This window comes from Malus sylvestris, chromosome 14, assembly GCF_916048215.2.
Source record: "Malus sylvestris chromosome 14, drMalSylv7.2, whole genome shotgun sequence".
Classification (NCBI taxonomy): domain Eukaryota; kingdom Viridiplantae; phylum Streptophyta; class Magnoliopsida; order Rosales; family Rosaceae; genus Malus; species Malus sylvestris.
Genome location: NC_062273.1, coordinates 29,180,704 through 29,205,548, shown reverse-complemented (window position 1 = coordinate 29,205,548; position 24,845 = coordinate 29,180,704). Strand labels below are relative to the sequence as shown.

The 24,845-nt window shown below is 36.4% G+C and overlaps 5 protein-coding genes and 1 long non-coding RNA gene across 8 annotated transcripts in view; 2 read left to right on the top strand and 4 right to left on the bottom strand.

The window, feature by feature from the left end:
• The window catches only part of LOC126600060 (laccase-1), a 41,290-nt gene extending 35,964 nt beyond the window's left edge, over positions 1-5,326 (top strand). Inside the window, exon 6 of the mRNA XM_050266571.1 lies at positions 5,311-5,326. The gene's annotated coding sequence lies outside the window, so the exon portion shown is untranslated. The remainder of the gene's footprint in view (positions 1-5,310) is intronic.
• LOC126600063 (MYB-like transcription factor 4) lies at positions 1,425-4,870 on the bottom strand. Its single transcript, XM_050266575.1, has 3 exons — positions 4,515-4,870; positions 4,049-4,178; positions 1,425-2,096 (listed from the first exon to the last, which is right to left on the bottom strand). Exons 1-3 carry the CDS (start codon positions 4,642-4,644, stop codon positions 1,796-1,798), a joined length of 561 nt encoding a protein of 186 aa, XP_050122532.1. The 5' UTR covers positions 4,645-4,870; the 3' UTR covers positions 1,425-1,795.
• A 1,782-nt stretch (positions 5,327-7,108) lies between the features above and the next one.
• LOC126600177 (actin-interacting protein 1-2) lies at positions 7,109-10,508 on the top strand. Its single transcript, XM_050266735.1, has 6 exons — positions 7,109-7,536; positions 7,646-7,807; positions 7,940-8,126; positions 8,308-8,730; positions 8,879-9,286; positions 9,915-10,508. Exons 1-6 carry the CDS (start codon positions 7,142-7,144, stop codon positions 10,170-10,172), a joined length of 1,833 nt encoding a protein of 610 aa, XP_050122692.1. The 5' UTR covers positions 7,109-7,141; the 3' UTR covers positions 10,173-10,508.
• A 4,010-nt stretch (positions 10,509-14,518) lies between these two features.
• Positions 14,519-15,655, bottom strand: LOC126600266 (uncharacterized). Its single transcript, XR_007615402.1, has 2 exons — positions 15,093-15,655; positions 14,519-14,898 (listed from the first exon to the last, which is right to left on the bottom strand). It is a non-coding gene; the product is annotated as an uncharacterized LOC126600266 (long non-coding RNA).
• A 741-nt stretch (positions 15,656-16,396) lies between these two features.
• Positions 16,397-20,054, bottom strand: LOC126598656 (exonuclease 1). 3 transcript variants are annotated; one of them, XM_050265017.1, is made up of 12 exons: positions 19,817-20,054; positions 19,647-19,683; positions 19,303-19,477; positions 19,112-19,190; positions 18,642-18,686; positions 18,336-18,485; positions 18,093-18,207; positions 17,804-17,904; positions 17,595-17,692; positions 17,408-17,500; positions 17,087-17,313; positions 16,397-16,970 (listed from the first exon to the last, which is right to left on the bottom strand). In XM_050265017.1, the coding sequence occupies exons 1-12, from the start codon at positions 19,892-19,894 to the stop codon at positions 16,450-16,452; spliced, it is 1,719 nt and encodes a 572-aa protein (XP_050120974.1). In that variant the 5' UTR covers positions 19,895-20,054; the 3' UTR covers positions 16,397-16,449. The 3 variants fall into 3 exon arrangements, with proteins under 3 accessions (XP_050120974.1, XP_050120975.1, XP_050120976.1); XM_050265018.1 differs by lacking the exon at positions 18,642-18,686; XM_050265019.1 differs by lacking the exon at positions 19,647-19,683.
• Positions 20,055-20,624: 570 nt separating this feature from the next.
• On the bottom strand, positions 20,625-24,079 carry LOC126598680 (alpha-dioxygenase 2). Its single transcript, XM_050265037.1, has 10 exons — positions 23,834-24,079; positions 23,416-23,676; positions 23,142-23,291; positions 22,777-22,907; positions 22,405-22,618; positions 22,107-22,252; positions 21,769-21,996; positions 21,450-21,652; positions 21,105-21,348; positions 20,625-20,991 (listed from the first exon to the last, which is right to left on the bottom strand). The coding sequence occupies exons 1-10, from the start codon at positions 23,930-23,932 to the stop codon at positions 20,766-20,768; spliced, it is 1,902 nt and encodes a 633-aa protein (XP_050120994.1). The 5' UTR covers positions 23,933-24,079; the 3' UTR covers positions 20,625-20,765.
• Positions 24,080-24,845: the final 766 nt, after the last annotated feature.

Sequence of the window (24,845 nt, the reverse complement as noted above, 5' to 3'; positions counted from 1 at the left end):
ACACATAACGATGCATTTTGAAAATGAATCCAACTTTGATAGAAGAATAGACTTTGCATAATCTTATAAGTAAGTTAGGTTACTCCTTATATTGCTAATTGGTTATATGTGTTAGGAATAGCACCGAGAGCTAAATAGAGAAGAACAAGTCGACAGTTTGAGAGAGAGAAATCTTAGAGAGGAACAAAACAGCATCCTTGTAAATGTGTTTCAACTCACATCTTTTTTATTGTCTCATTAATCCCTACAATCCAACTCTATTTTAAGATCAGTAACACGGTAACACCCTTATTCAAATCAATCTAAAAACCAAAACACACTCTCTACAATTAACTCAGCATGACTAATTCATTTGATTCTGAATATCCAAGCACAAAAAGAGAAAAAAACAGCCTTTCTTAATACTCTCCAGCGAAGACATATACATAAACATACAAATGAAATTTTGTAGGTTTAAGGAAGCTAAGTATAGTTATACTAGGGCAAATTTTTTGACAAAAGTACTCAGAAGGTCAAGTCAAGATAAGGCAAGAAGAGACAAAGTGACGTTGAATTGAGTATGGTGAACACGAAGAGAAAATGTGAGATAAGGCTACATCTTGCTCCTAACAAAAAAATATTTCTTGAATCCGCGACTGAAAATTATAAAAAATAAAGGGAAGCTAAATTTTACTGCATTCAAGAGTTTGTAGCTTTTAGCTTCTTCTTTTGGTTGTTTGGAAAGAAGATTCTTGACCAAAAGGCATTAATATTTGCATTCTCTAGCTAATGGAGTTCTCTCATTCGGGAGAATTTTTATTGTACTCGGAACACGGGACTGATACCAAATATTATTATACAGTTAGAGGGATATTTTAAAAAATAAAATTTTACTCCAATTATATAATAACATGTGACGTTCAATCCCGTGTTCCAGACACACAAGAAAATCTCTCCGTTCCGGACACACAAGAAAATATCTCCTCTCATTCCGAGCTGTACTAATGTACCATACTTCTTAAGGAGCGAGCCATGCATGAATTAATATTGGTCCAATTGAGCATTAATAATAATGGAACTACATTTGTAGGTATGGGAAAAATGATTTCCTTGCAGATTGATATTTGTTGAATCATGTATAAATGGAACCTCATTCTATGATCGTTTGAATATTGACCATAAAATTGGAAACATAAAGTGTATAAACAACAATACACGATACAAAAGATATATTTATTGCAAAACAGTTGCATGCATGTATACTGCAATATCAGTCGATTCTTATCTTAACCAGACACTACATATCCCTTCAAATTCTAACATCAAGCACTTGTCATTACTATAATGGGAGAGATACAAGAGATGAACCCTTAATTACCTCTTTCAAGGAGTTTCAAATAATATTATAACTAATAATATAATAGGAAGAATTCGGAGACACACGCTTTTGATATTTTGACACCAATTATGTAGTGCTCACTATGTAATGTATTTCAACAATCCAAATTCAGTCTATATTTTAGTCATACATACACATACAACTAGAATCTTGGCAGTCATACATACACATACAACTAGGATCTTGGTAGTCATGTGCATATATATGCATCCAATTGTCCACACACTAATAACTAGCCATGAATTATGATCAGTTTACGTACACACCTTTATACTAGTCGACCACACTAGTCATAATTAAGGCCAAACCACGTATCCAAGGCCATTGCCTAAAAGAAGCCTGGTGGTGGTGGAGTGTATATAATTAAACTAGACACTACATATAGTACTCTTCTGCCTCTCTTCCACAAACAATTAGCTAAAGTGAGAGGTCGAGATTCAAGTCAGGCAAACCGCTTTCGTTGCTGTGAATTTTAGCACCAGTACTCATGGAATCCGACGACGACGACGCAAATAATATTGGTTTTCTAGCATCAGGCTGCAGAACTGGTACACTAGCAGTAGTGCCTCTTCTCAAGTGAGGATCATGGTGGTCATGGGGTTTTTTGGGATCAAGAGTACTTCCCATCTTTGATAATTTTTTCCTTATATGAGAGTTCCAGTAATTCTTCACCTCATTGTCTGTCCTTCCCGGCAGTCTTCCGGCTATCAGTGACCACCTAAATAAATTCATCAATATATCGTATAAATATATTAGTCCTCATGATCAAAATATTTTTAGGTTTTATATGAATTCTCTCAAATTCAATTAAAAAAAAATATCTTTAAGTATGAATTTGACTAGGGTGATATATCATAATTTAAGCTAAACTACATGAAGGAAGATTTGACCTTGGTGTAGGGGAAGCATTGCACTAACCAACTTGGCTAGCTAATCCAAGTATACAAGAAATTAATATGCATAATTGAATTATAGATTATTTATAAAAATGAGAAAACTTGATATAAGTTCAATTTTTTGAGCTTATATTAGGAACAGTCCACTTTATGTGTATGAACACCTTTTATTTTTGTTTTTTAAATGGGAATAAGAGAGGGGGAAAGAGAAAGTGGGTGGGATGGGAGCGGGAGTGAGAATTTTTTTATTGTTTTTTAATATTAGATATATCATAATATCACATGAAGGTGATCCTTCAATAAAAAAAAAGTAAAATCTAAATATGTAAAATTACATTATTGTTCATCATTTTTTTTTATGTGTAATAGAAGACTAAATAGTCATCTCACCCACTTTTGGTTGACAAAAATTGTTCTATTGCTAACTTTGCTAAACCTATCTATTGGCAAGTGACCATTTACCACAGTAATGGAAATGAGTTGAGCTCTTCAAACCCCGTCAGTGGCTAATCTAATATCTAATCTAACAAAATCTATTGTTTGACCAAAAAAAAAAACTTTAGATAATTACCTCTTTAATAATATGATTTATTATAAAAATTAAATTTCTTTCCAATTATCTTTTTAATTATTTCTTCTTATTTCATTTTTTTTTGTTCCTTCTTGTTCTTCTTCCTACGTGTATCACAGATTATTGTGTCTTGCTTATAGGTATATTATGTTTTTGTACCTTTCAGCTAAGTTCTTATATGTATAATATACATTAACATATTTGTTACTTGAGTTAGGGTCGTATATTCTGCAGATGGATTTGTGTTAGTATATTAGTTTGTTGTTAGAAGATATTAAGTAGATTTATTGAAATAAAAAGATACATGAAATTAGAAGGTTTTAATTTATCTCTAATAATTTTTTTTTGGGTCAAACGATAGATTTGTTAGATTAGATGTTAGATTAGGAAGCCGACGAGATTCAAACCCATGCTACAGGGTAAGGGCAACACTCATCTCCACCACTATAGTAGAGGGCCACTTGCTTATCTCTAATATTTAAATAAATATATATAATGTGTATAAAAGAAATAAAAATGGAGCAAATATAATACTGGACTTAACTTAATAACCATGTTGATTTTTGAACCCAAATCTAAATGGCCAGAGCCACTTAGTACTACGGTCTAGTGATATTCGTCTTCACTTGTATGTAAGAGGTTTTAGGTTTGATTCTTGCCAAATGTGAATTTGAATCATGGCTAGCCCATTGTGAGGCTCAGCTCACTCACTGACCCTGTGGTGTAGATATTATCGTCTGTTCAAAAAAAAAAAGCCCCAAATTTAATTAAGATTTACTTATAATATACAAATATGGTTGTAATTATGTAAATTAATATATGATAATAGGCATATACAAATTAGTACTTATATAACTATGTATTGGAAGAAAATTAAATATATGATTGTTTCCAAACTCAATTACCCTCTCTTCTAGTTAGGTTGTTTGGGCAATCCTGTAATTGAAGAATTAATTTCGGGAAAGGGGGTAATACATATATGTATTGAGTTAATTTGAGATTAGAGCAGTTTTTATATGGGAGTAGAATTCTCTCCCCTCCAAATCGCCTTTCCTCTCCTCCTCTCTCACATTTCTTTTTGTCTTTCTCTCTCTATAAAGAAGTCAACACAAGATGTTAACGTAACTTAATAGCATATGATGGGACAAGAGGGAGAGAAATTTGAAGGGAAGAGAATCTTATTCTTTATATGTAAATGCATACCGATTCCCCAGAAGTGCATGAAGCCTGATGATGAGGTCCTCTTCATCTTCTCCAATACTTCCGCGTTTAAGATCTGGCCTTAGATAGTTTATCCATCTCAGTCGACAACTTTTGCCACACCGACGCAACCCTAATCACGATTCATCATCAACAATAATACTATTCAACATGTACATGAACTCTGAAAAGTTACATATCATCTATATATCACCTCTTTTTCTTCAATACTAGTCAATATAAATTATATATACTATTATCACGATGGGGAATCGATGGTTTACTTCCCCGATCATGATTCATCATGCATATTCGTATCGATATGATATATACAATAATATATTAGGTAAATTACAAGATAATATACCCTAGCTAGCTACACACCGATCAAGAAGTAAAAGTCCATGAATTAATTAAGCAATTGATCAGAATTTAGAAGATGTATCTGCAGTATACACTATACACACACCTGCAGCCTTAGGAAGAGAATTCCAACGACCTTCACCGTGTTTCTGGATGTAGTCAATCAGTTTCTGATCTTCTTGCTTAGACCATGCTCCTTTGTTCGTCTCTATCTTATCACAACCAGGCTTCCTCATTGATCAAAAACCCTAGCAAGTTTCTGATTAACTACAAACAACATATGCAATAGCATGCAGCAGTTAGGTACTTGGGGTTATTGATATATAAAAAGTTCGTCTTCCAGAGAGAGAGAGAGAGAGAGAGAGAGAGAGAAATCTAGTGCTGAGGCCCCATGAATATAGGATATGGATTAGAGGTAGGGAAACAGGAAGATATATAATAACATATAAAGTTTTCTGTGGACGTGTGTCAGTGTGTGCGCGGTAGGGGAGAATTTAGAGGTGCTTACAAGTTTAGGATGGACTGGTTGTTTTTACCCAAGCATGCATGTTTTTATGTGTATGAATGGCAAGAATGTGCATGGTTTGGTGAGGTGAGAATGTGCACCACTTACCTTTGACCATATTTTCCACAGCTAACCTAATTTTTAAGTGGGTGGGCTTTCCCTTGGCTACCACTTGAAAAGGATTTTTATCCACAATAATCTCTGAAATTGATTTAACTCTTTATTTAGATCTCTGACAATGAAAATTAATAGAAGTGATCTTTGAGTTTGTTTATTGTAAATAATTTTGGTCATTATGTAAAAAATCAGTACAATGTTCATTAAATTGTCATGTGAATGATTACGTGACCACGTTTTTAAGCGTATCTTTGGCAATCGAACTCCTTCACTTGATGAGGATATTGACATATTTTTCACAGAAGAACCATAATGATTTATGGTGGATAAACTCAGAGACTACTTCTATTAATTTTCATTGTAATGAATCAAAGCGAAAAGTTATACTAATCACATAGATTATTATGGATTAAAAGCCTTAAAAAGTGTTTCACTGATCAGTTAGTTATTGTACCAGTCTACCAAATAGTAACCAATTTTGAAGTATTTTCTTTGACAGGAATTGTTACCATAAAGCTCAGTTTATACAAACTTTATGACTACCAAATATTCATTGTAATTAAGAACGAATTTTGACTAAATAATTGAAATATTCTGGTTGATATATTGATTAGGTAATTAAGTGATATTTCTTGTTGAAATGTGAATAGCTTGGGGTTGTTATAAGCATTTTCACATGTAAAAAATAAATAAAACGTATGACAGTGCATATATAGTTGTCTTGAAATACAACCACAATGGCATCTTGTTGAAAGTAAGTTTACCTCTGTTAAGATCCTAATTTGAGAATGACGATCTTTCGGATCTCAAGCAATTTTGTACTCTCATATTAAAAAGTTAAAATACATGACAATATATAATTATCTTGACTTGATATCACCGGACATTTAGTTGTAGATAAGTGTTTCTTGGTGGGTCCTGGTTTGGGGATGACAATGTTTCAATTGAAAGACGAATGTACCACATCGATCCCCACAACCACAAAATTATCGATATAAATTACGTCATCCCCAATCCCTACTCTTCTCGTACCAAACAGAACTCGGCATGAAATTAGGTCTAGTGACTGAAAGTGGGCTAGACCCAGACGGCAAGGTTGGTTCTGGCTTGGAGGTGACCCAAGCCCAATCTTGCTCATCCAATTAATTTAATTTTGGGACACATTTTATATTGAACTTCAACGATCCAAACTGTCTATTTTATAAGTTTCGATTATTAGATCATTCTTATAAAAATTCAATTCAATTCGAAATAATATGCCTATTTAATTATCACAATAAAAATTTCATTGCTTCTTATAAAACAATGTGTTCATCAATTTATTTGAACTCAATTAGATGTCTCAAATATCTTTGATTTGGATAAAATTTTACAAGGATGATTTAAAATATGTACAACTTGAAAAATAAATAGTTTGAATTGTACAAATTTAATATAGCGTGAACCCCACAACTAATCATCATTTAAATAAAAAATAGTAAGATTCACTTACCTTAAAGGCCTCTAGTATGTTAAATTGTTAGTATGAAGATAGATCGGTGAAAATTAAACCACACAAAAATGCATAGACATGCATGAAAACACCATTTTAATTTAATTTAACTTAATTCGATCATGCAAGCACGAATTACAAAAAAAAATAAAAAATAAAAAATAAAAAGTAGAAAGGAGGAGGAGATAAAGGTAATCCTCCATTTCTGGATCTGACGACTCCCACACTGACACGTGTTCAAGTCCACTTTCCCTTTTGAACATTTCCAAAACTCCGCATAGCTCTACACTGGCAACCATAATCATCGGATCCTCGACGGTTGTTTTTGTGAGGATTTTGGGAACGTTCCAATGATATTCCAATCATATTCATTTATCATACTATAAAAATTATTAAAAATTTTTATTTAAAATTGAATATAAATAATATCTGATAAAAACTGATCACACGATATATGATAAACAATCAATATATGATGAACAGATGTGATTGGAAGATATCTAGAATTCTCGAAATTCTCGGAAATCTCTCCCTCGTCACTCTATTCGTACCCTCCCACCACCTATATATACCGCGGGCTTTCAAATCCCCACTTCTCATTTTTCCCAAAATTCCAAAAATGACCCCCAAGCTCACCGAAGCCTACGCCTGCGTCCCGTCAACGGAGCGAGGCCGTGGGATTCTGATCTCCGGCGACCCAAAATCCGACAAGCTCCTCTACACCAATGGCAGATCCGTAATCATCATGAGCCTCCGGAACCCCCTCGACGTCGCCGTTTACGCCGAGCATGCCTACCCCGTCACCGTCGCTAGGTTCTCCCCCAACGGCGAGTGGATCGCGTCCGCCGACGTCTCCGGCACCGTCAGGATCTGGGGGACCCACAACGACTTCGTGTTGAAGAACGAGTTCAAGGTCCTTTCCGGTCGGATCGACGACCTCCAGTGGTCCCCCGACGGATTGAGGATCGTTGCTTCCGGCGAGGGCAAAGGAAAATCCTTCGTTCGCGCGTTCATGTAAGCTTCGTCGTTTTGATTTTACAATTTACAATTTGCGAAATGGGTTTTCTTTTTTGGTGGTTTTTCGGCATCTTGCGTTTGGTTAGTGAGAAAATTGATTGAATAGGTGGGATTCGGGCTCAACAGTTGGGGATTTTGATGGGCACTCGAAGCGAGTGTTAAGCTGCGCGTTTAAGCCGACGAGGCCCTTTCGAATCGTTACTTGTGGAGAGGATTTCTTGGTGAATTTCTACGAAGGACCGCCTTTCAAATTCAAGCTGTCTCTCAGGTTTGTTCATTAGCATGATTTAACTCGAAATCTTATTGCTTTAATCACATTGTACTTTTGTATATCTGTCTGGGTGTTTTTCTTTGTGTTGCTTCCCTGACTCGAAGTATTCTTCGATTTTTGGATGTTTAGGGATCATTCAAATTTCGTGAATTGTATAAGGTTCTCTCCAGATGGTAGTAAGTTTATCACTGTAAGCTCAGATAAAAGTGGTATTGTTTATGATGGAAAGACTGCGGATAAGATCGGAGAGCTGTCCTCGGAAGATGGCCACAAAGGCAGTATTTATGCTCTTAGCTGGAGTCCTGATGGTAAACAGGTAGAACATGAGATGTTCATTTAGTTACCCGGAATTTTACATAATTAGGCCTGACCAACTGTTATCTGTTTCACCGCCTTATAAAGATCGCAACTTTGTGTCTTTTTATTTTCTCTGTTATAAAATTGTTTGTCTTGGTTCCTTGATTGAATGTGCTGATCGGTTCCATTTTAAATTTTAGGTTCTGACTGTGTCTGCTGACAAGTCGGCAAAAGTATGGGAGATGTCTGAGGATAATAATGGGAAGCTGAAGAAAACATTGCCTCCTCCTGGGTCAGGTGGAGTGGATGACATGCTAGTTGGGTGTCTATGGCAGAACGATCATATTGTTACAGTTTCTCTTGGAGGCTTCATTAGTATATTCTCAGCAAGCAACCTTGACAAAGCCCCTCTACTGATATCCGGACACATGAAGAATGTTACTTCATTAGCTGTTCTAAAGAGTAACCCGAAACTTGTATTGTCTAGTAGCTATGATGGTCTTATTGTTAAATGGATTCAAGGTGCTGGATACGGCGGAAAGTTAAAAAGGAAAGAGAATTCTCAAATAAAGTGTTTAGCAGCTGTTGACGAAGAAATCATTACATGTGGATTTGACAATAAGGTGACAATAATTGTGTACTCTTTTTAGTTTCATGCAATTCAATTGTATCTCCTTTGCATTTTATTCTATATGAAAACTGTTTTGCCCGATTAGGATTTTTGCCTTCTCTCAGTTTCTTTCCTCTTGCATTTTTCTTATTACTACCCAGGTTTGGAGAGTTCCTCTCCACAGTGATCAATGTGGAGCTGCAGAGGCTATTGATATTGGAAGTCAGCCAAAGGACATAAGCCTTGCGCTTCTATCTCCTGAACTTGCTTTGGTTTCAACTGATACAGGAGTTGTCATGCTCCGTGGCACGAAAGTTTTATCAACTGTAAACCTTGGGTTCACTGTGACTGCATGTACTATTTCACCAGATGGATGTGAAGCCATTGTTGGTGGGCAGGACGGTAAACTGCATATGTATTCTATAACAGGTGATACACTTAATGAAGAGGCTGTTTTGGAGAAGCATCGGGGACCCATTTCTGTCATCCGTTACTCTCCTGATGTTTCTATGTTTGCATCGGGAGACTTGAACCGAGAAGCTGTCGTCTGGGACCGTGCCTCTCGAGAGGTAGCGTGCTCATTGTCCTCAGCCACTGTTTGTTTTCATCATTCTAATATTATTAAGTTACAACCCTTGTTCGGGTATTATTGACATTTATGGTGAAAAGGGATAAAATAAGACGTGTTTTTGTGTGTCTATGAATGCGTATGGTTTTAGATGTATGCATCAATCCCTTATCAGCTGATCTTGTTTGTTTATCCAAATTTAGTCAAATGCATGATTTTTAGGAGACATAAGTATGATACAGGCAAAGTGATCAAGTTCAACTGGTAAAATCTGTATCCAGTTCGTTCTTGTCGGCAAGTATATCTTTCTTGTGAGCACACTTATGACTGACATTTGAGTCTAGAGCTTATGAAATGATAGATGTGCATATTAGAATCTCAAATAAATGATTTCATATCTATTGCAATTTTTTTTTGCTGAGAACTTGGGAACTTGATCTGTTAAATTATGCGGTTGTGACGTGATGTTTCATCTAACGATAAAACTACGTTCAGATAGATTATGTGGTAGCACACTGGAACTTAGAATGATTCCTGCCTATTGGCTATTGTTGGACTAATTAATTGTTAATTAGTGATACTATTTTTCACGCTTTTTATATGAAAGATTGTGCTTTATTTTCTTCCAGATCAAGCTTAAGAACATGCTGTACCATACTGCTCGAATAAACTGCCTTGCTTGGTCTCCTGATAGCACACTGGTTGCAACTGGATCTCTTGACACGTGTGTTATCATATATGAAGTCGACAAGCCTCCAGCAAGCCGTGTAACCATTAAGGGTGCACACTTGGGTGGCGTCTACGGCATAACTTTCACCGATGAGCACACTGTGGTAAGCTCAGGTGAGGATGCATTTGTTCGTGTCTGGAGGTTGACTCCGCAATGAAGAAACACGGAGGGCTTCTTAGGGTCAAGGGAAGAATAAGATGGATGGAGTTTTTGCCGGATTTCATGGGTTTGCGAGTTTCCGAATGGTGGAAGCATGAGAAGGGATATTTCCATGAATTGTGAAGTATCAAGACATAGTTTCTGTTGTCTGGTGTGTCACGAACAGCGTTTTTCATAGACAGATTGGCTGTCTTTTAACAGGGATCGTGACCTTGCAGCTTGGAGTAGGTGGGTTTTTTGTGAATCCTTTCTTTTCTGGTTTTTGCGAGGAAAGTTTGAAGTACTTAACTTTATGTTGTAATTATTATTTTTATTTATGGAATTACATTTTGTCGACAGCCGGCAACTCCACAGTTACGTCGAATCCTTATGAAAATGTTGTTGTTGTTGTTGATGGAATTACATTTTGTCATCAATTGTGTTCCGCAGTGTGTTTTTTTTTTTCAAAGGGGATTGGATGGTGGTGAGTCCACCCTTGGGGGCCGGAAGACTCAAAGGTATTTCAGTCTCTCTCCTAGCCACAACCATGCATTCATCAAAACTAAAAATTGAATCCATGATGTGCCCTATAAAATATGAGCCTAGAATTCGTCCCCAACAACTGGGTTACACCATCGTGGTTGTTTGGCAATGTGTCCAAAATTGGGGAAATTCGCAAGGATGGGGATTCAACAAATATTGACCTTAGATCAAAATCAATTATCGTCGACAAATCAATTAAAATTTGACAAATTGACGAAATCCTAAAACGTGACCATTTTATCAAAGGAAAACTAACAAAAAAGACTTGAAAACTTTGAGTTTTAACTAAAATCATGCTATAAGTTTATTTAATGGTTAGTACAAATCCAACATTAAACCAGCCCAATAAGACTCGCCCAAGCAATTAGTTTCCAATTTTACCCTTGACATCTAGTCTTTGCCAATTTAATCTTCTATCCCTTTCTCGATCTCTCCGTCTAATCTCTACTATCGTTTTTATACTCAATTCGATTCCAATTTAACCATTTTGTATTTGAATCAATCTCTTTCTCACTCGATCTCCACCCAATCTACATTTTTGTACCCTGCGACAGTTTGAGCTTTGAGGTGCCCAAGCAAATATACGAAGCAACTCCTCCATTGTCGAAAAGAAGTGAGCAGAGGGACGAGGAAGGGCGGCCACCCCTCTGCTCGTCAGAAATTGCTACTGAGAGTGAGAATTCTGCCCCTCTGATCTTTTGACCCTGTTGGAAGCTGGGTTTGCTTTTGGTTTGCAGCGGTGCACTGATGTTGCTGCATTTATTTTTTTTATTTTTTAAATACCCAAGCCCTTCTTATATTTCTAGTAGGAATTGTGGTTATTTATAGAAGGTTTGCTATTGCACTTCAGCAATATGCCGCCCATCAGCTGTAGAAAGTTGAAACTTAGATGGAGAAAATGAGAGAGCTAGAGAGAGAAAAGAGAAGGACCATGATAGAAAAGAATGATGGATGTATAGAACACGTGTGTTCTAGAGAGTAGTTTTATTATTTTAAAGATGTAGATTCAATAAAATATTATAGTCTAATAAAATGATTGATTTGATTAACAGTCAAAAAATAATAATTTTAGAAGGAAAAAACCTTGTTTTTTTGTGTCAAATATCTGTTGGGACACATTTTTTTTTTTTACCAAAAAAGATTGTGTAAAAATGTAATAGGTTCCACCGGTGGCAACCTTATTCAAATATGCATGGTCGGGAAGATGTGAAAGCTATAAGGTAGTGTATACACTTCTTATATTGGTTTTAGTATTATTAATTGTAACTTCTTTTGAAAATTAAACTAAAATAACATACACTACTTCTGTAATAGAACAAAATAAACACTATTTTTGGAATTATAGCAAAATAACCACATTATTTTTGAAACTGAACCAAATAACCCACACTATTTCTGAAATTATAGCAAAACAAATACACTATTTTTTAAACTGAACCAAAATAACCACACTATTTCTGAAATTGAACCAAAAGAACCACACTAGTTATGAAATTACAGAAAAATAACTCACAATATTTATGAAAATGACCCAAAATAACCCACACTATTTCTGAAACTATAGCAAAATAACCACTATTTCTGAAGCTGAATAAAAATATCCCACACTATTTCTGAAACTATAACAAAATAATCACACTATTTCTAAAACTACAGGAAAATAACTCACACTATTTTTGAAACTGAACCCAAATAGCCCACATTATTTCTGGAACTACAACAAAATAGCCCACATTATTTCTGAAAATTAGGCCAATATAATCTACACTATTTATTAAAGGAAACAAAATAAACATTATTTTGGGAATTACAGCAAAACTATTTCTGAAAATTAACCCATATTATTTTGAAACTAAACCAAAATAACCAACACTATTTCTATAATTGAACCAAAATAACTCACACTATTTTTGAAATTGCAACAAAATTACACCTATTTTGAAACTGAACCAAAATAATGAGTTTCAAAACTAGGAGATTTTCAGTCTTATGAGCTAAGATTTTCACTACGTTGTGTTTAGATAAGGATTTTGAAGAGCACTAACGAGTTTTAAATTATTTCTTTACTCTTCAGAACTACTTAACTTATTTCCTTGATAATATCATCTTGTTGGTAGATAATTAGCATTCTTGTGATAGGTTGAGCATGTCTCGACTTCACAAGTCAAGTCATACATCTCATTGACATGTCCCTTTTGAATAATATATTATAGGGCTTATGAATTAGTTTCAATATTGTTCCCTAGATTTTTTTATTTTTGTTAGGAATAACAATTGATTTGATACGGGAAATACAAAAGGAGACAAAAGGGTGAGGGCCAGAACCCCAAACCCAGACAAAAGATAGAAAATAAAGATGATTTGACAAAAAAAAAAGGGAAAAAAAAAACAAAAGGTGATTTGACCCACAAAAAAAAAGAAGGAAAAAAAACAAAAGGTGATTTGACCCACATGAAAAAAAAAACAAATGTACAAACCAATGTTCTAAAATATGCTAGGCGCTAGTCAGGCGATGGGTTGGGGTCTAACATCTAGGCGGCTAGGCAGGTCTAGGCGGGGGCCTAGACAGATTATACGGATTTAAGTAAATATATTATATTTCGTGTAAATAAGTGTCAGTTTATACTTAATATATATAATTTCATCATAAACCACAAAATAGAATGACATATATATTATGAAGTATTGAAACATAATGAAAACATGTGGAATAAACATATAATGTGTGCTCATTTTAAGAGTAATGTTAGGGAGACTAAAATTGCAAACTAAATTATGTGTCATCAATAAGAAATGAGCAGGTTTATCAACATTTAAATAATAATCCAATTATCAACTTCCATGTCATTTAGTTTACAAAACTTAGTCTACAAATTACTCTTTAAGTATCCAACAAGTCTCTTACAATTTATTGAAAAAAATAAAATGCAAAATGAAAGTTATCTATTTTTTGTCTAAGTGAGTCGCAACCTAAGCAGGTGCCTAGACGATCTAGGCAAGTGCCTTAGCAAGTCTAGGCACTCTTTCTTAATTTTCAAATACCTAGGCATTAATCGGGTGCCTAGGAGACGTTAAGCGGAGATTTTTAAAACAGTGGTACAAACATATACATGGACACAACCAAACAAATATTTAAAGGGAGTGTGGCCCCGACAAACTTCATGCAATTCAAAGCCTAATGGAAAAAATCAACTTTTTGATGGAATAGACTGATTGAATGAGACTTCCGTCAGGGGCATTGGCTGGAAAAAAGAAAATTTACTGTTGCATGTGGGCTTTTTTATTATTGATGAAACTTTAACTTTTATTCTTATTATATTGTATTTTGTTCTTTTTATTAAATTTCAAGTCTTTTCTATTAAATAAAATTATAGGATGATTTTTTGTTAAAATAAACTTATCTTAAGCCCTTTTCATTAAAGATCTCCTTTATCAATTAGGATTTGCATTTTCATCATTTCGGTCATTTAAAGATTCTCATTTCCAAATATGATAAGAGATAAAAATATACGTTGCAAGTATTTAAACAATGCTGGCTCCTAGAAACCAATACGAAAATAAGAGTGCGGGTACAAAATAACACTATTAACTGTACTGTGAAGCACAACCATGGAAAAAGCAAGGATATAAAAAATTACGCCATGGAGCCGTCGTTAACAGCAATCTATAATACAAAAAAAAGATAGGAGTCTCGAATTTGGAGGCAAATTGTCTTCCCTTATGTTTGGGTGCCATTCTAATCGCATTTTATTTTGTGCGGTCACGGTTAAGCCACGTCAACATTTTATATTAATTTTTTTATATAGATAATAAGACAAAAAGTAATAAGAATATAAAATGTTGACGTGGCTTGACTGTGACTACACAAATATGAGGAGATGGGAAGGGCACCCAAACAGGAGGGCAGACAATCTGCCTCCCTCGAATTCATCGTAGTTCATCGTGCTTCAACCTCTTTACAGGTTCCTCAACCTTATGAGCAGCATTGTCGTAGACTTGGGCATGATTTACACCATCTTCAACGGCTCCGGGTCTTAGTTTTGCTCGCCCAACCATACCGGCCTTAATGGCAGATGTGACCTACCTCTGCAACGTCAATAGACCAATGGATTTGGATTGTCTACCCTCCCCAACCAATACGCTTTGAAACAACATAAAGAACAGCTAAAGAAAACAAGAAGAATCCTAACACAAGTATCACCCTGTCCAGATAAAATTCGATGTTAGAATCTGCAAATGTTATCTAGATAGGGATGACGATTTACTCGGTGTGAGAAGTAAAATAGAATGTTGTCGTCTGTTTTTTACTTACTTCTCACACCAAGTAGATCTAACATCTGCTACATATTTTTAAACATGCAAACAAAATATATTCACTTTTACTTCTTACACGTACATTTAAACATTATCAAGCACACTCCCGAGAGTTTGACTAGAATTTGTAGGAGTCGCGCGAACGCAGGCCGCCACTAACACAAAATATGACGTTGGCTCTTCTGCTTGGGGAGACCATAAGGTACCGTTTGGTACGCAGACGGGACAGAACAGGATGGAACAGATGATGTAAATATTGAAAAAGATAAGGAGAAATTTTGTCATAAAATGTTATAAATTTGTGTTCCACGGGTCGTTCCAAAGGGAAGAGGTGGAACGAAAAATCAATCATATTTCGTCCCATAAGATAACCCATTCCACAATTTTTAAGCGCACCAAACATATAACGGAACGACTCGTCCCGTTCTACGTACCAAACGGTACCTAAGAGCACCCGTCCTACGTACCAAACGGTACCTAAGAGCACCCGTCCTAGGAATGGCTCGTCCCGTAGGCGCACCAAACATATGACAGAACGACTCGTCCCGTTCTACGTACCAAACGGTACCTAAGAGCACCCGTCCTAGGTGCAATGGAGGTGACCGACCTAGGCCAGGAGCCTTCTTGTTCGCCCATTAACCCCGTCCAGATAAGTGAATTATTTTTAACATTTCCTTCCATTTTATTTCCTCTACCCGCAGCATCCCCCGCCGCTTCGTCGATGTGGGACAAAAGCGTATCCTATGATTATAACTTTTAAGTTTCAATGCTACCAAAGGCATGGCACAATTTTATTTTTTTTCATTTTTTTATAGTTTTTAATCCAACTTTTACCAAGGAAAAATATGACAAAAGTGGTTTTTAATTCAAAACCTCAAGCAAATATTCAAGTCGTCAATGATGATTTGATTTCTTGAGAGTTAGTCATTTATTTTGTTAGAGAAAGTCTTGAGTTCAAACTTAATGGACAAAGATACATTGAACAACATAAATCTAAGAACATATTTTGTTCCTAAAAGCTAGTGATGGTGAGAATGGACGAAACTTATAAGTTCTTGTAACATTGAAAGAGAAATACCACTAAGCAAGGTAATGATGTTTCTGTTGCGGCCAATTCGTATGATGAAAGACTTTTCCATCTCGAAAATTAGTACATGAAGTTCGTGTTAAAATTTCCAAATTTTATCCTCCAATCATGATTTACTAATAGATTGGCCTTTTTTCGATAACATGGAAGAAAAAGAGATAAGAAACACTAAAAAACTAGTCTAACTCTAACGGGTCCAAAAGAGTCATCAGAAAAAGTTTGAACTAAACACGAAAGAAGTTCCGCAAGCTCTTGAAAATCTACCTCGCTACTTAAACCCAACAATAGCTCAAGAAAACTAGCAAAAAAAATGTCAAAATTTGAGAATTAAAATAATTCATAGAGAAATCAATCATACACGGGAAAAGAAATTCAAGATGCTGCTATTTTTACTCCCTGAACTCTTGCAGCTGCTTCTCTTCAGCTTCTCATTTCTTACCACCCTTTTTCCCTTGGGAAGCTTAGAATTTACACTTTCCTGAGATTCTGGAGTTACACACACAATGTCCGAAGACTCCATCTCCGTCACGCCCGATACCCGTTCACTAACGCTCATTATATGATCTAAGTGAACAACATCAACCTTCCTTTTTCTGGAGGGGCCATTGTCGAGAACTTTCACCTTGATGTCCAAAGCTTCCACCTCAGGAGCTGCATTCGAAGTTTGTTTAGTGTTTTCGCAACCTGTTTGATCCGAGCGAATCTCATCTTTCCGCTTCTTGAAAGGATTGCTGAGAGGAACCTTCAATGGGATGGTCTTGGGTGCCATTGCCCCTTCCATTGTTCCATTATTTTTCGACTGCACAATCAGCTTTGCTAGTGCTGCAACTTCATTCAAACACGCGTTTTCATCTAAAACTGGATTCCGCATTTCTGTAGAACAAAATTGTAGCACCGCAAAACATATGCATTATGCACTAAAATTTCCACAAGCAGATATAAGATGCATGTAGGCGCATTGAATGCGGAGAAACTTCAACAAAACTTGCCTGTATGCCTTGCATTATCTTTCTGGCCTTTAAGGGAGGGAAAGGACACAAAACAGCTAACTTCTGCAGATACAATCGCAGTCGCAGTTCTCTGGGTTTGATCAGAATTTTGATTTTTGATAGGATCTGGATGATGTCTCGAAGCGGGGAAGTGATCAAAGGCCTCCATATTTATGGGGTCCAACTTTCCTTCAGCAATTGCAGTAGCTACTGATGAAGATATTTCTCTAGTTCAATTTGTAATTGGTCAAGGAAAAGAAATGCAGATATTGTAAGAAATGTTAAACCCGAAAATGAAAAGAGAAAATAACACAAGGATACGGTCCAAGGAAATCGAGTTCTCCACCTAGAGACTGCACAAGCTTTTGTGGAATTGGTTTCATATGTTTGACATTTTTCTTGTCAGCGTCGTATCTACATCAAAGTATAGAAAGCCAAGTCACTAATTGAACCAAATAGAAAAGGTCGGAATATTTATTACTTAGTATGCAAGTCTCAGATTGGTCACATTTGAGCATGCTGAAAAACTGCAACAGCTTCTCTGAAACATTTGGGGTAATCTTCAGCCATTTGACTGCCCTTCTGCGATTTAAGAGCCGATAAAGCCTGCAAGAATGCCACCACGAAATGAAGCATAAGGCATCATGGAAAGCTCTAACAGAATAGAAAAATCAATTAGAAGCGTAGGATTATCGAAGATGTGTACACCACACTTACACGATCTAAGTTGCGATACTTGGCAACCAAGGCATAAGCTTTTGCAATCCCAATTCCATGAACAGACGGAAGGAAATCACAGCCAGCCAAAACACACATGCCTGCAAAAAATGCCAGATCAAAAACTGGTCCACTTCATACTTTCAAAGTACTTTTTACAGCCAAGACGCACATTTTGTTACTGCTTCAGATTATAGCTTAGGGATGACGTAGCTCCAAAGATATTTTCGTTAAAACGTATGCAGAGAGAAAGAAGAAAAAAAATACTTCATTGTCAACTTGTACTAACCTGTGAACAATTCCTGATCAAAATTTTGGAACGAAGGTTTACGACTCCCTGGATTAAAAACATTCTCCAGCACTATCTCTTCGCCATTACCGTAGTGGTCCATCTTGAAGACAATCTGTTTGCAACCAGTGCAAATCAAAACAAACAAAACGCCAGCAAGTTCAATAACATGTGATTGAAAAGAAGTCAGTCGGAGAGTCAACCTCCATCTGCACCATATCAAAGGTTTGTGGAAGGTCTTACAGCTTGGCAACCATATGCCACAAGATCACTGTCCTCTGTAATCACTGCAGCAATTCCACCCTTTTCTGCTTCGAGACTGCACAGGTATGCTAGCTGTGCATCAGCCTCATATGGAGCTACTACAAATTCAACATTCTCTGATCTCAGAACCTGAAAGGCCAATAGTGTTCAAAAGTATTCAGGAACTCGGGGTTAGGTTTGAATCCAATAACAAAAGGTAAAGGCAAAGGAACCGATTTAACTAGAACTACGCAATGATAATATGAAAAGAATGGCCTGAACATGAACATGCATCAAGTAAATTACCTGTATCAGTTGATGTGCCATGGCTGGTGTTACACTCACTGCTCTCTACAAATGAAGAAACCAACGCAGTCGGTAAATCAGATAGAAGATACGAATTTTAGAACTAGCAATACTGAATATTCACGATAAGTACTCGATGTAATGGGGAGAAATTAGATCTTTTAATAGAAACTGAGTCCGATTTTGAACAACATTCTATGCCTACCATGTTTCTCAACTTCCCGTGAGAGTCATGAGTCGATAAACACAAACAATGTTTAAATCAAGTTGCATCATTTGTAAGTATGGAGATGCTTATAAATAAGGAGAGCTAGTCAACATAATTGTAATCTCCAAAACTAAGCAATGAGTACAGACATGGGTCAAAAAGCAATACATGAGTAATGTGTTCAGCTCAAAGTTTACGCATTTAGTGATTTTCCGATGTAGTGTGTAGCTATGCAACACACTTCTTGAACAAAATCAAGTACCTGGAATAGCTCAGTGGCAGCTCTAATATCCCCTTCTCTATATTTTGCCATTGCCAAATCACGATTAGTCTTCCGTCTCCTGAATCAGCAACAGGGTTGTGCATTAAGAACACAAACACAATGTCGACACAAAATTTATAAAAAGAGGGATTAAAAACAAAATGGCTATCTTCGAAATGGAGTAAACATGCCTGTGGCGCTCGTGCTCAGTGGTGGCCTTACAAGGTACATTGCCGCCATCAAAAACCACCACCGGGGTTATCTTGTGGTGGCGGAGCATATTTATCCGGTGCATGAAGTAGTCAATGTACTTTAGTTTCCTTTCGCTATTCGAATTCAGACCCAGCTCCAAACTACATGAATATGCTGCCCAACACAAAATCAAAACTTAAAAATCACAGATAGATTAAAAATAAAAATCACATCTCCCAACAGATAGATTAAAAATAAAAATCACATCTCCCAACTGACTCAAAAACCAAATAAAACCAGCAAAGAAAAGATTTTGACAGAATAAAAGGTGGCATTTTTTTACCCCCTTTGTGAAGCCATGAATATGCATCAATACCCACCTGCAATCCCAAAGCACTCAAATTTAAGCTTGAAAAATCAAATGGAATAATTTTCAGAGAAAACCCAAATCAAAACATTTGAAATTTAGCCGAGAATAATAAAAAAAATTAAGAAATGGGGATTGAAATTTACCCGCTTTCCGGCATACTTTTTTACATGAATGGGCGCAATGAAAGGCTTCAAGAATCTGAGAAGATCTTTGATGCCCATCTGCTTGCTCCTCCTTCCTCCGCCGCTGCCGTCGCTTCTGGGTGGTTTTTCTTTTTTCCAATTTTAGTTTTTTTTTTTAATTTATGAAAAATGAAAAAAACGAAGAGCTTGATGTTGGAGAAAACGGCGGGAAGAGGAGCAAATGGCGAAGTAAGGAGGCAGCGATACAAAATTGCAGATGAGAGCTCCACCAACAGGTCTGTTGGTAGAGGATTATTACTGACCAATGATAGAGGGCCAAGTTGCCCTGTTGATGGCGGGAAAGTTGTGGATGCTGATGTGGCGGAATAGGATTGGCTAATTGATTTTGGTTGTCTAAACGCGCGGGTAATACGCTTTCGGTTATTGTTTATTTTACCGCTTAATTGGTTGAAAATTCCCGCGCTTTTTTTAAAGTAATTCTTTATGGGCTTAAGATTATATAAAAGAAGAGTTCGGATGCTCTTTGTGAGATCTCGATGATCCGTGAATTGTGTTCGTTCATTATATATCGTGCGGTCAGAAATTATTTTAAATATTTTTATTTAAAAATAAATATAAACAATACTTGACAAAAACTGACTGCACAATTCACGGATCCCCGAGATTTCACCAAAAGAATCTGTAAATTTGCTACATCAATGTGTTCAATCGTTATATCCAATTACACTTGGCATCGTTTTAGATTCGGAAATCTAATTCTTGTTTGGTTTTTGTAATTCGATTTTAACAAATTCAATAAAATCTTCGATGCAACACAAATTTACGTTTTGTAATCATTTCAGGTGACGATAACGTGAATTTTGCACTAATTTAAGAATTATTGGCAATGCATGTTTTAGGTATGCACAAGATTTCCAAGCAGAGAAAAGCTTCATGATCACAAACATAATCATGGAGCTGGTCTCAGATATAAGGGTAAGTAGCTTTCTGGATTTGGCTCCCAATCCCACACCGAAAAGGCACTCGAACACTTCATCCATCTCCTTGTCATGTCTGGAAAATGCCTATCGATCACGTCCTTCAAAGTCTCGGTCTTGTTAACCCATTCGAGGCCTTTCTCCGTGTATGTCTTCGAGTTGAAATTCGTCGTGAAGAAACGATCAGCTTCTAGCCTCCTAAGTACATTGCCGATTGCACATATAAGTAGAAATGTAAGCATTTTACACTCAACAATGCGATGTTTTATAAAGGGGGTGTTGAGCATGTTGGGTTTACACCGCATACGTACCTTGATGCAATAAGCAGAAAGATGAAGAAAGCCGTCTCGCTAATGGCGAAGCCCTTTATCTTCTTCTCCGCGTGTAGTCCGACTAGCAAATCAAGCTTCTCGACGTCATCTCCATACACCTCCTTAAGAGCTTCTGTAACTTCTTGATCATCTGTCAAATCTTCCCACCTGCTAATAGGAATCATCAGCAGGTTCCTTCTGAACTCGTTGTACCGCGCAACTCCTCTCTCTCTGTCTCTGTAAACTAATAACGTTGATCGACAATTTAAGAGTCGTGAGAAAAAAATATACAAAACCTCTTAGTCAATCATGGTTCGAGAATTTGAGGAGATTAATATGGTTTACTTTCTAATGCAGCCATATCAACTGGATCTTCTCGATCTTCTCCGTTACTGTCATGTGCAACGAGGTCCCTCAACCATGAGGGATAGTTCCACAACGTGACAGCTCCACATGCCTGGTGACCCATCGATACCAGCATTTGCTCCATCCCGATTTTTGACAGTCTTCGTTCTCCTTCCTTACCCGCCATATCTCTCATAAGCATCCTGTGACATATAGCAGGACATATAGACTTGCATACACACGAAACAAAAAGAAAGACTTTGTTCGAGTACTTATGGAAATGTAGAGTGAATTAAGAGGAAAGTTAAGAGGGATATACTCTTCTAGCATGGGAGGGCATTTGTCCTCCGAATCTGTAGACTGAATGTCCCTAACGATGAGTTTATCTGGTAGTAGCGAATGCATTCTGTACACGCTTACAAACTCTTCGGTCAGTGAATACGGAACTCCATGATATCTAGGCTTCTTATGACCAACCAATCCAGTAAGTATTGGTCCTAATATATTTCCACAAAAATCTTTGAACCTCTTCCCCAGAAAGCCATACCTGCAACAGAAACAGTTGGTCGAAATTTGGTATTCAGCGAACGGTGCAAAAAAAAACCTAAATGACTGCATCAGATTAATATTCCTGCCTCCATATATGTTCTAAATTACCAGTTGATTCTCATTCCGGCCACAAGAGTATCGGTCTTTAAGAGTTCGACAGTCCAATCAATTGTGTGGATTTTAGCAATGACAGCTGAAGTCACCAATCTTGCATGCCTGTAGAGATTCTCATCATCCAAATCTGGGTAGTATACCTAAAAGACAACGTATCCTCCTATTAGCTAACAATTGCGTAACTTATTTTCGTGCATTAGTCTAATCCTGCTCGCGAATACAAACGAAAACTTGTGATGTATATGCATATATAACTACTAAACAAAGAATTAAAATGAAATTATGAACTTACTTTGAGCATGTCACATACAGAATTATGTTCTTTGGCAAATAATGCTTGGAGAAGGGAGAATCCAGCCCAGCAATTTCGAACATCGCCAGAGATAGGGATACCTTTTTCGTCATGCTGAAGGAGCCCATCTCCGGAAATCTTCAACTTTCCATCTTTGAATGTCCTTACTCTCTTCATGCCCTCCATATCATTCCCATAAATTACGCTCCCATCCCTGTATTTTGATGATCACCACGCGAATGTCAAATTGTTTGCTTTTGTACAAAAATGCCCGTGAGCTCGCGTGCACACACATGTACACTTAGATGCGAACGAAATTTTGGACTAATTTATAAGAGTTATGATAAAAAAAAAATGCTTGCAAAAACTTACCACCAGGGAGTCCTTGCATTCAGGGAACCAGATTCTGAATTCGAACCCGTGGGAAGTTTTTTGGTCTTATAGAACTTGAATGATTTCAGAGGGCACCCAGATGAAATTTCTTCTGGAGCTTTAATCTCCACCTATACTTCCATCATTAACCAATAAATTAGCATATTACTAGCTTAATTAAGTTTTTGGTCTAGACATTGGGAATTGATATAAACTCACAACAAAAAAGTCATCATGCGCTCATACTTCGTCAAAACATAAGGAAACACTTTTACTTCAAATGGTGAACAGTGCATGATGATCTTTTTCGAGTGTCAATAACAGCTCACTCGATATAACAAAATTAATTATAAATAATTAATCACCTGCTCAGTGTCCTCCAAATGATCGACCCAGTCATGAATCATGAATTGTATCCATGAACATGCTATCATGTTGAACTGCTTCCCATTGTCTATGAATTTCTTCCTTGCCAAAAGCTTTGAGGCTACAACTGTAGGGTGAGGCTCCATCAACTGTCAATACACAAAACAGTCATCTTTTAGCCCATCTGATAACCATTTCGCAATCAGTTTTCCCTTCTCTCGAAGGCAAGAAACCAAAAACAAAAACAAGGTCATTTAGTACATAATTACTAACCCCATATGGTGAAGTTGAAGGAGGCATGTTGCGACCGAAAAAGGTGCCTTGGCTACCGATGAGATGGTCGTGAGGGTGATTGCATGTCCCGTCAGCCGTCCGATACGAGAATCTTTTGGTGTCGTATTTCTGGCCGTTGATTCTTCCGATGTGCAAAAGGTTGTAACGCTGGTGCAAGTGCCTTCTAATCCCCAAGTATGCCAGCCCTAGCAAAACTGGCAGTCTGTGCCATAATCCCAGCTTGTCCACAAAATGAATAACCTGAAAAATTCACAATCATATATTAAAAGCTCGGTCTCTCCACACTCAGTCTCCACTTCCTCATAAAAGGTTTCGTGTGAGTGAGTTCAAATCTCATTAACGACAATCGTCAACCAAAAAAAAAAGTATCAACATAAGATTAGTGAGGGAGGGATACATAGAACAACAAGGCGTCGAAACGAGACATTTTGGCAACAATATGCTGCAGTTGAGGATGAATGAAGGTTGAAGAAGAAGATAGAAAGAAAAATGCCATGTTTTGCTATTTCTATTAATATTTCTTATAAGTAAACTGAAGGGTGAGTGAAAATATTCTAAGATCTGGAGTCCGCTGGGGTTACCAATGAATTTAAAGGGAGGGCATTTCTTTATTGGCACCCAACAGTCCACGAGAAACTGTTGTGGGCTAAGTGTCTAGCTAGTCGAGAAATTTTTATGTATATCCGAAAAGAATAGTGCTCGTTTAATTTTAATTGAATAGTAACGTCATATGATGACGGTGCACTAAAAAAAGCTTTGTAATCTAGTCATTTTCACATTTTTAAAGATGATAAATGTTCAGAGAGTTTCAATCTCTTCTATCTGCATTACGCCATGTATCTTAAAAGGCAGAAGGAGAAAAATAAATTTGAGTTCACGAAATTTCTTAACTAAGCTTCCGTGATTTGATGATTACGACTCTTTTATCTATTTTCATACTTTCCTTCTCCATATATATTCCGTATTTATCTCTTATTAATATCATTCACTTACAAATCGAGAAATAGTTACTTGATAATATAAACAAACATCATAATTAACAAAGTTTAGTAAATTAGTAACGATATGTTATACTGTGATTTTGTACAGAAGTTTCCACACAAACTAGGTTCCATCTCTTCAAAGTGACATGTGAAAAAAAAATTGTGGGGCTAAAATATTGCCCCTTGATATAACCAATCAACTTATTATGATACAACTAGATAACATGTCTATGTTTAGAATATAGTTTAAAAAAACAGATCGCTTGTAAAAATATAAATTTAATTGAATATACCACGTGATTATGTTCAAATACTACATAATAATTTCTCATCTCTAAATGTAAACTATATAGGTAGTATATTTTAGTTTGATGTCCAATAAATCTTATGTCACTTGTACACTGCTATTTAAACGTCTTGTGTCCA

Coding starts and splice junctions, on each gene's coding strand:
- LOC126598680 (XM_050265037.1), bottom strand. CDS start 23,932: ATGGCATTTTTCTTTCTATCTTCTTCTTCAACCTTCATTCATCCTCAA. Junction 23,677..23,833: donor TCGACGCCTTGTTGTTCTAT/GTATCCCTCCCT, acceptor TGAATTTTTCAG/GTTATTCATTTTGTGGACAA. Junction 21,653..21,768: donor TGCCCTCCCATGCTAGAAGA/GTATATCCCTCT, acceptor TATATGTCACAG/GATGCTTATGAGAGATATGG.
- LOC126598656 (XM_050265017.1), bottom strand. CDS start 19,894: ATGGGCATCAAAGATCTTCTCAGATTCTTGAAGCCTTTCATTGCGCCC. Junction 18,486..18,641: donor TGGCACATCAACTGATACAG/GTAATTTACTTG, acceptor TTGGCCTTTCAG/GTTCTGAGATCAGAGAATGT. Junction 17,693..17,803: donor AGTATCGCAACTTAGATCGT/GTAAGTGTGGTG, acceptor GCATTCTTGCAG/GCTTTATCGGCTCTTAAATC.
- LOC126600063 (XM_050266575.1), bottom strand. CDS start 4,644: ATGAGGAAGCCTGGTTGTGATAAGATAGAGACGAACAAAGGAGCATGG. Junction 4,179..4,514: donor TTCTCTTCCTAAGGCTGCAG/GTGTGTGTATAG, acceptor AATCGTGATTAG/GGTTGCGTCGGTGTGGCAAA. Junction 2,097..4,048: donor CATGCACTTCTGGGGAATCG/GTATGCATTTAC, acceptor GAATTTATTTAG/GTGGTCACTGATAGCCGGAA.
- LOC126600177 (XM_050266735.1), top strand. CDS start 7,142: ATGACCCCCAAGCTCACCGAAGCCTACGCCTGCGTCCCGTCAACGGAG. Junction 8,731..8,878: donor CATGTGGATTTGACAATAAG/GTGACAATAATT, acceptor ATTACTACCCAG/GTTTGGAGAGTTCCTCTCCA. Junction 9,287..9,914: donor GGGACCGTGCCTCTCGAGAG/GTAGCGTGCTCA, acceptor ATTTTCTTCCAG/ATCAAGCTTAAGAACATGCT.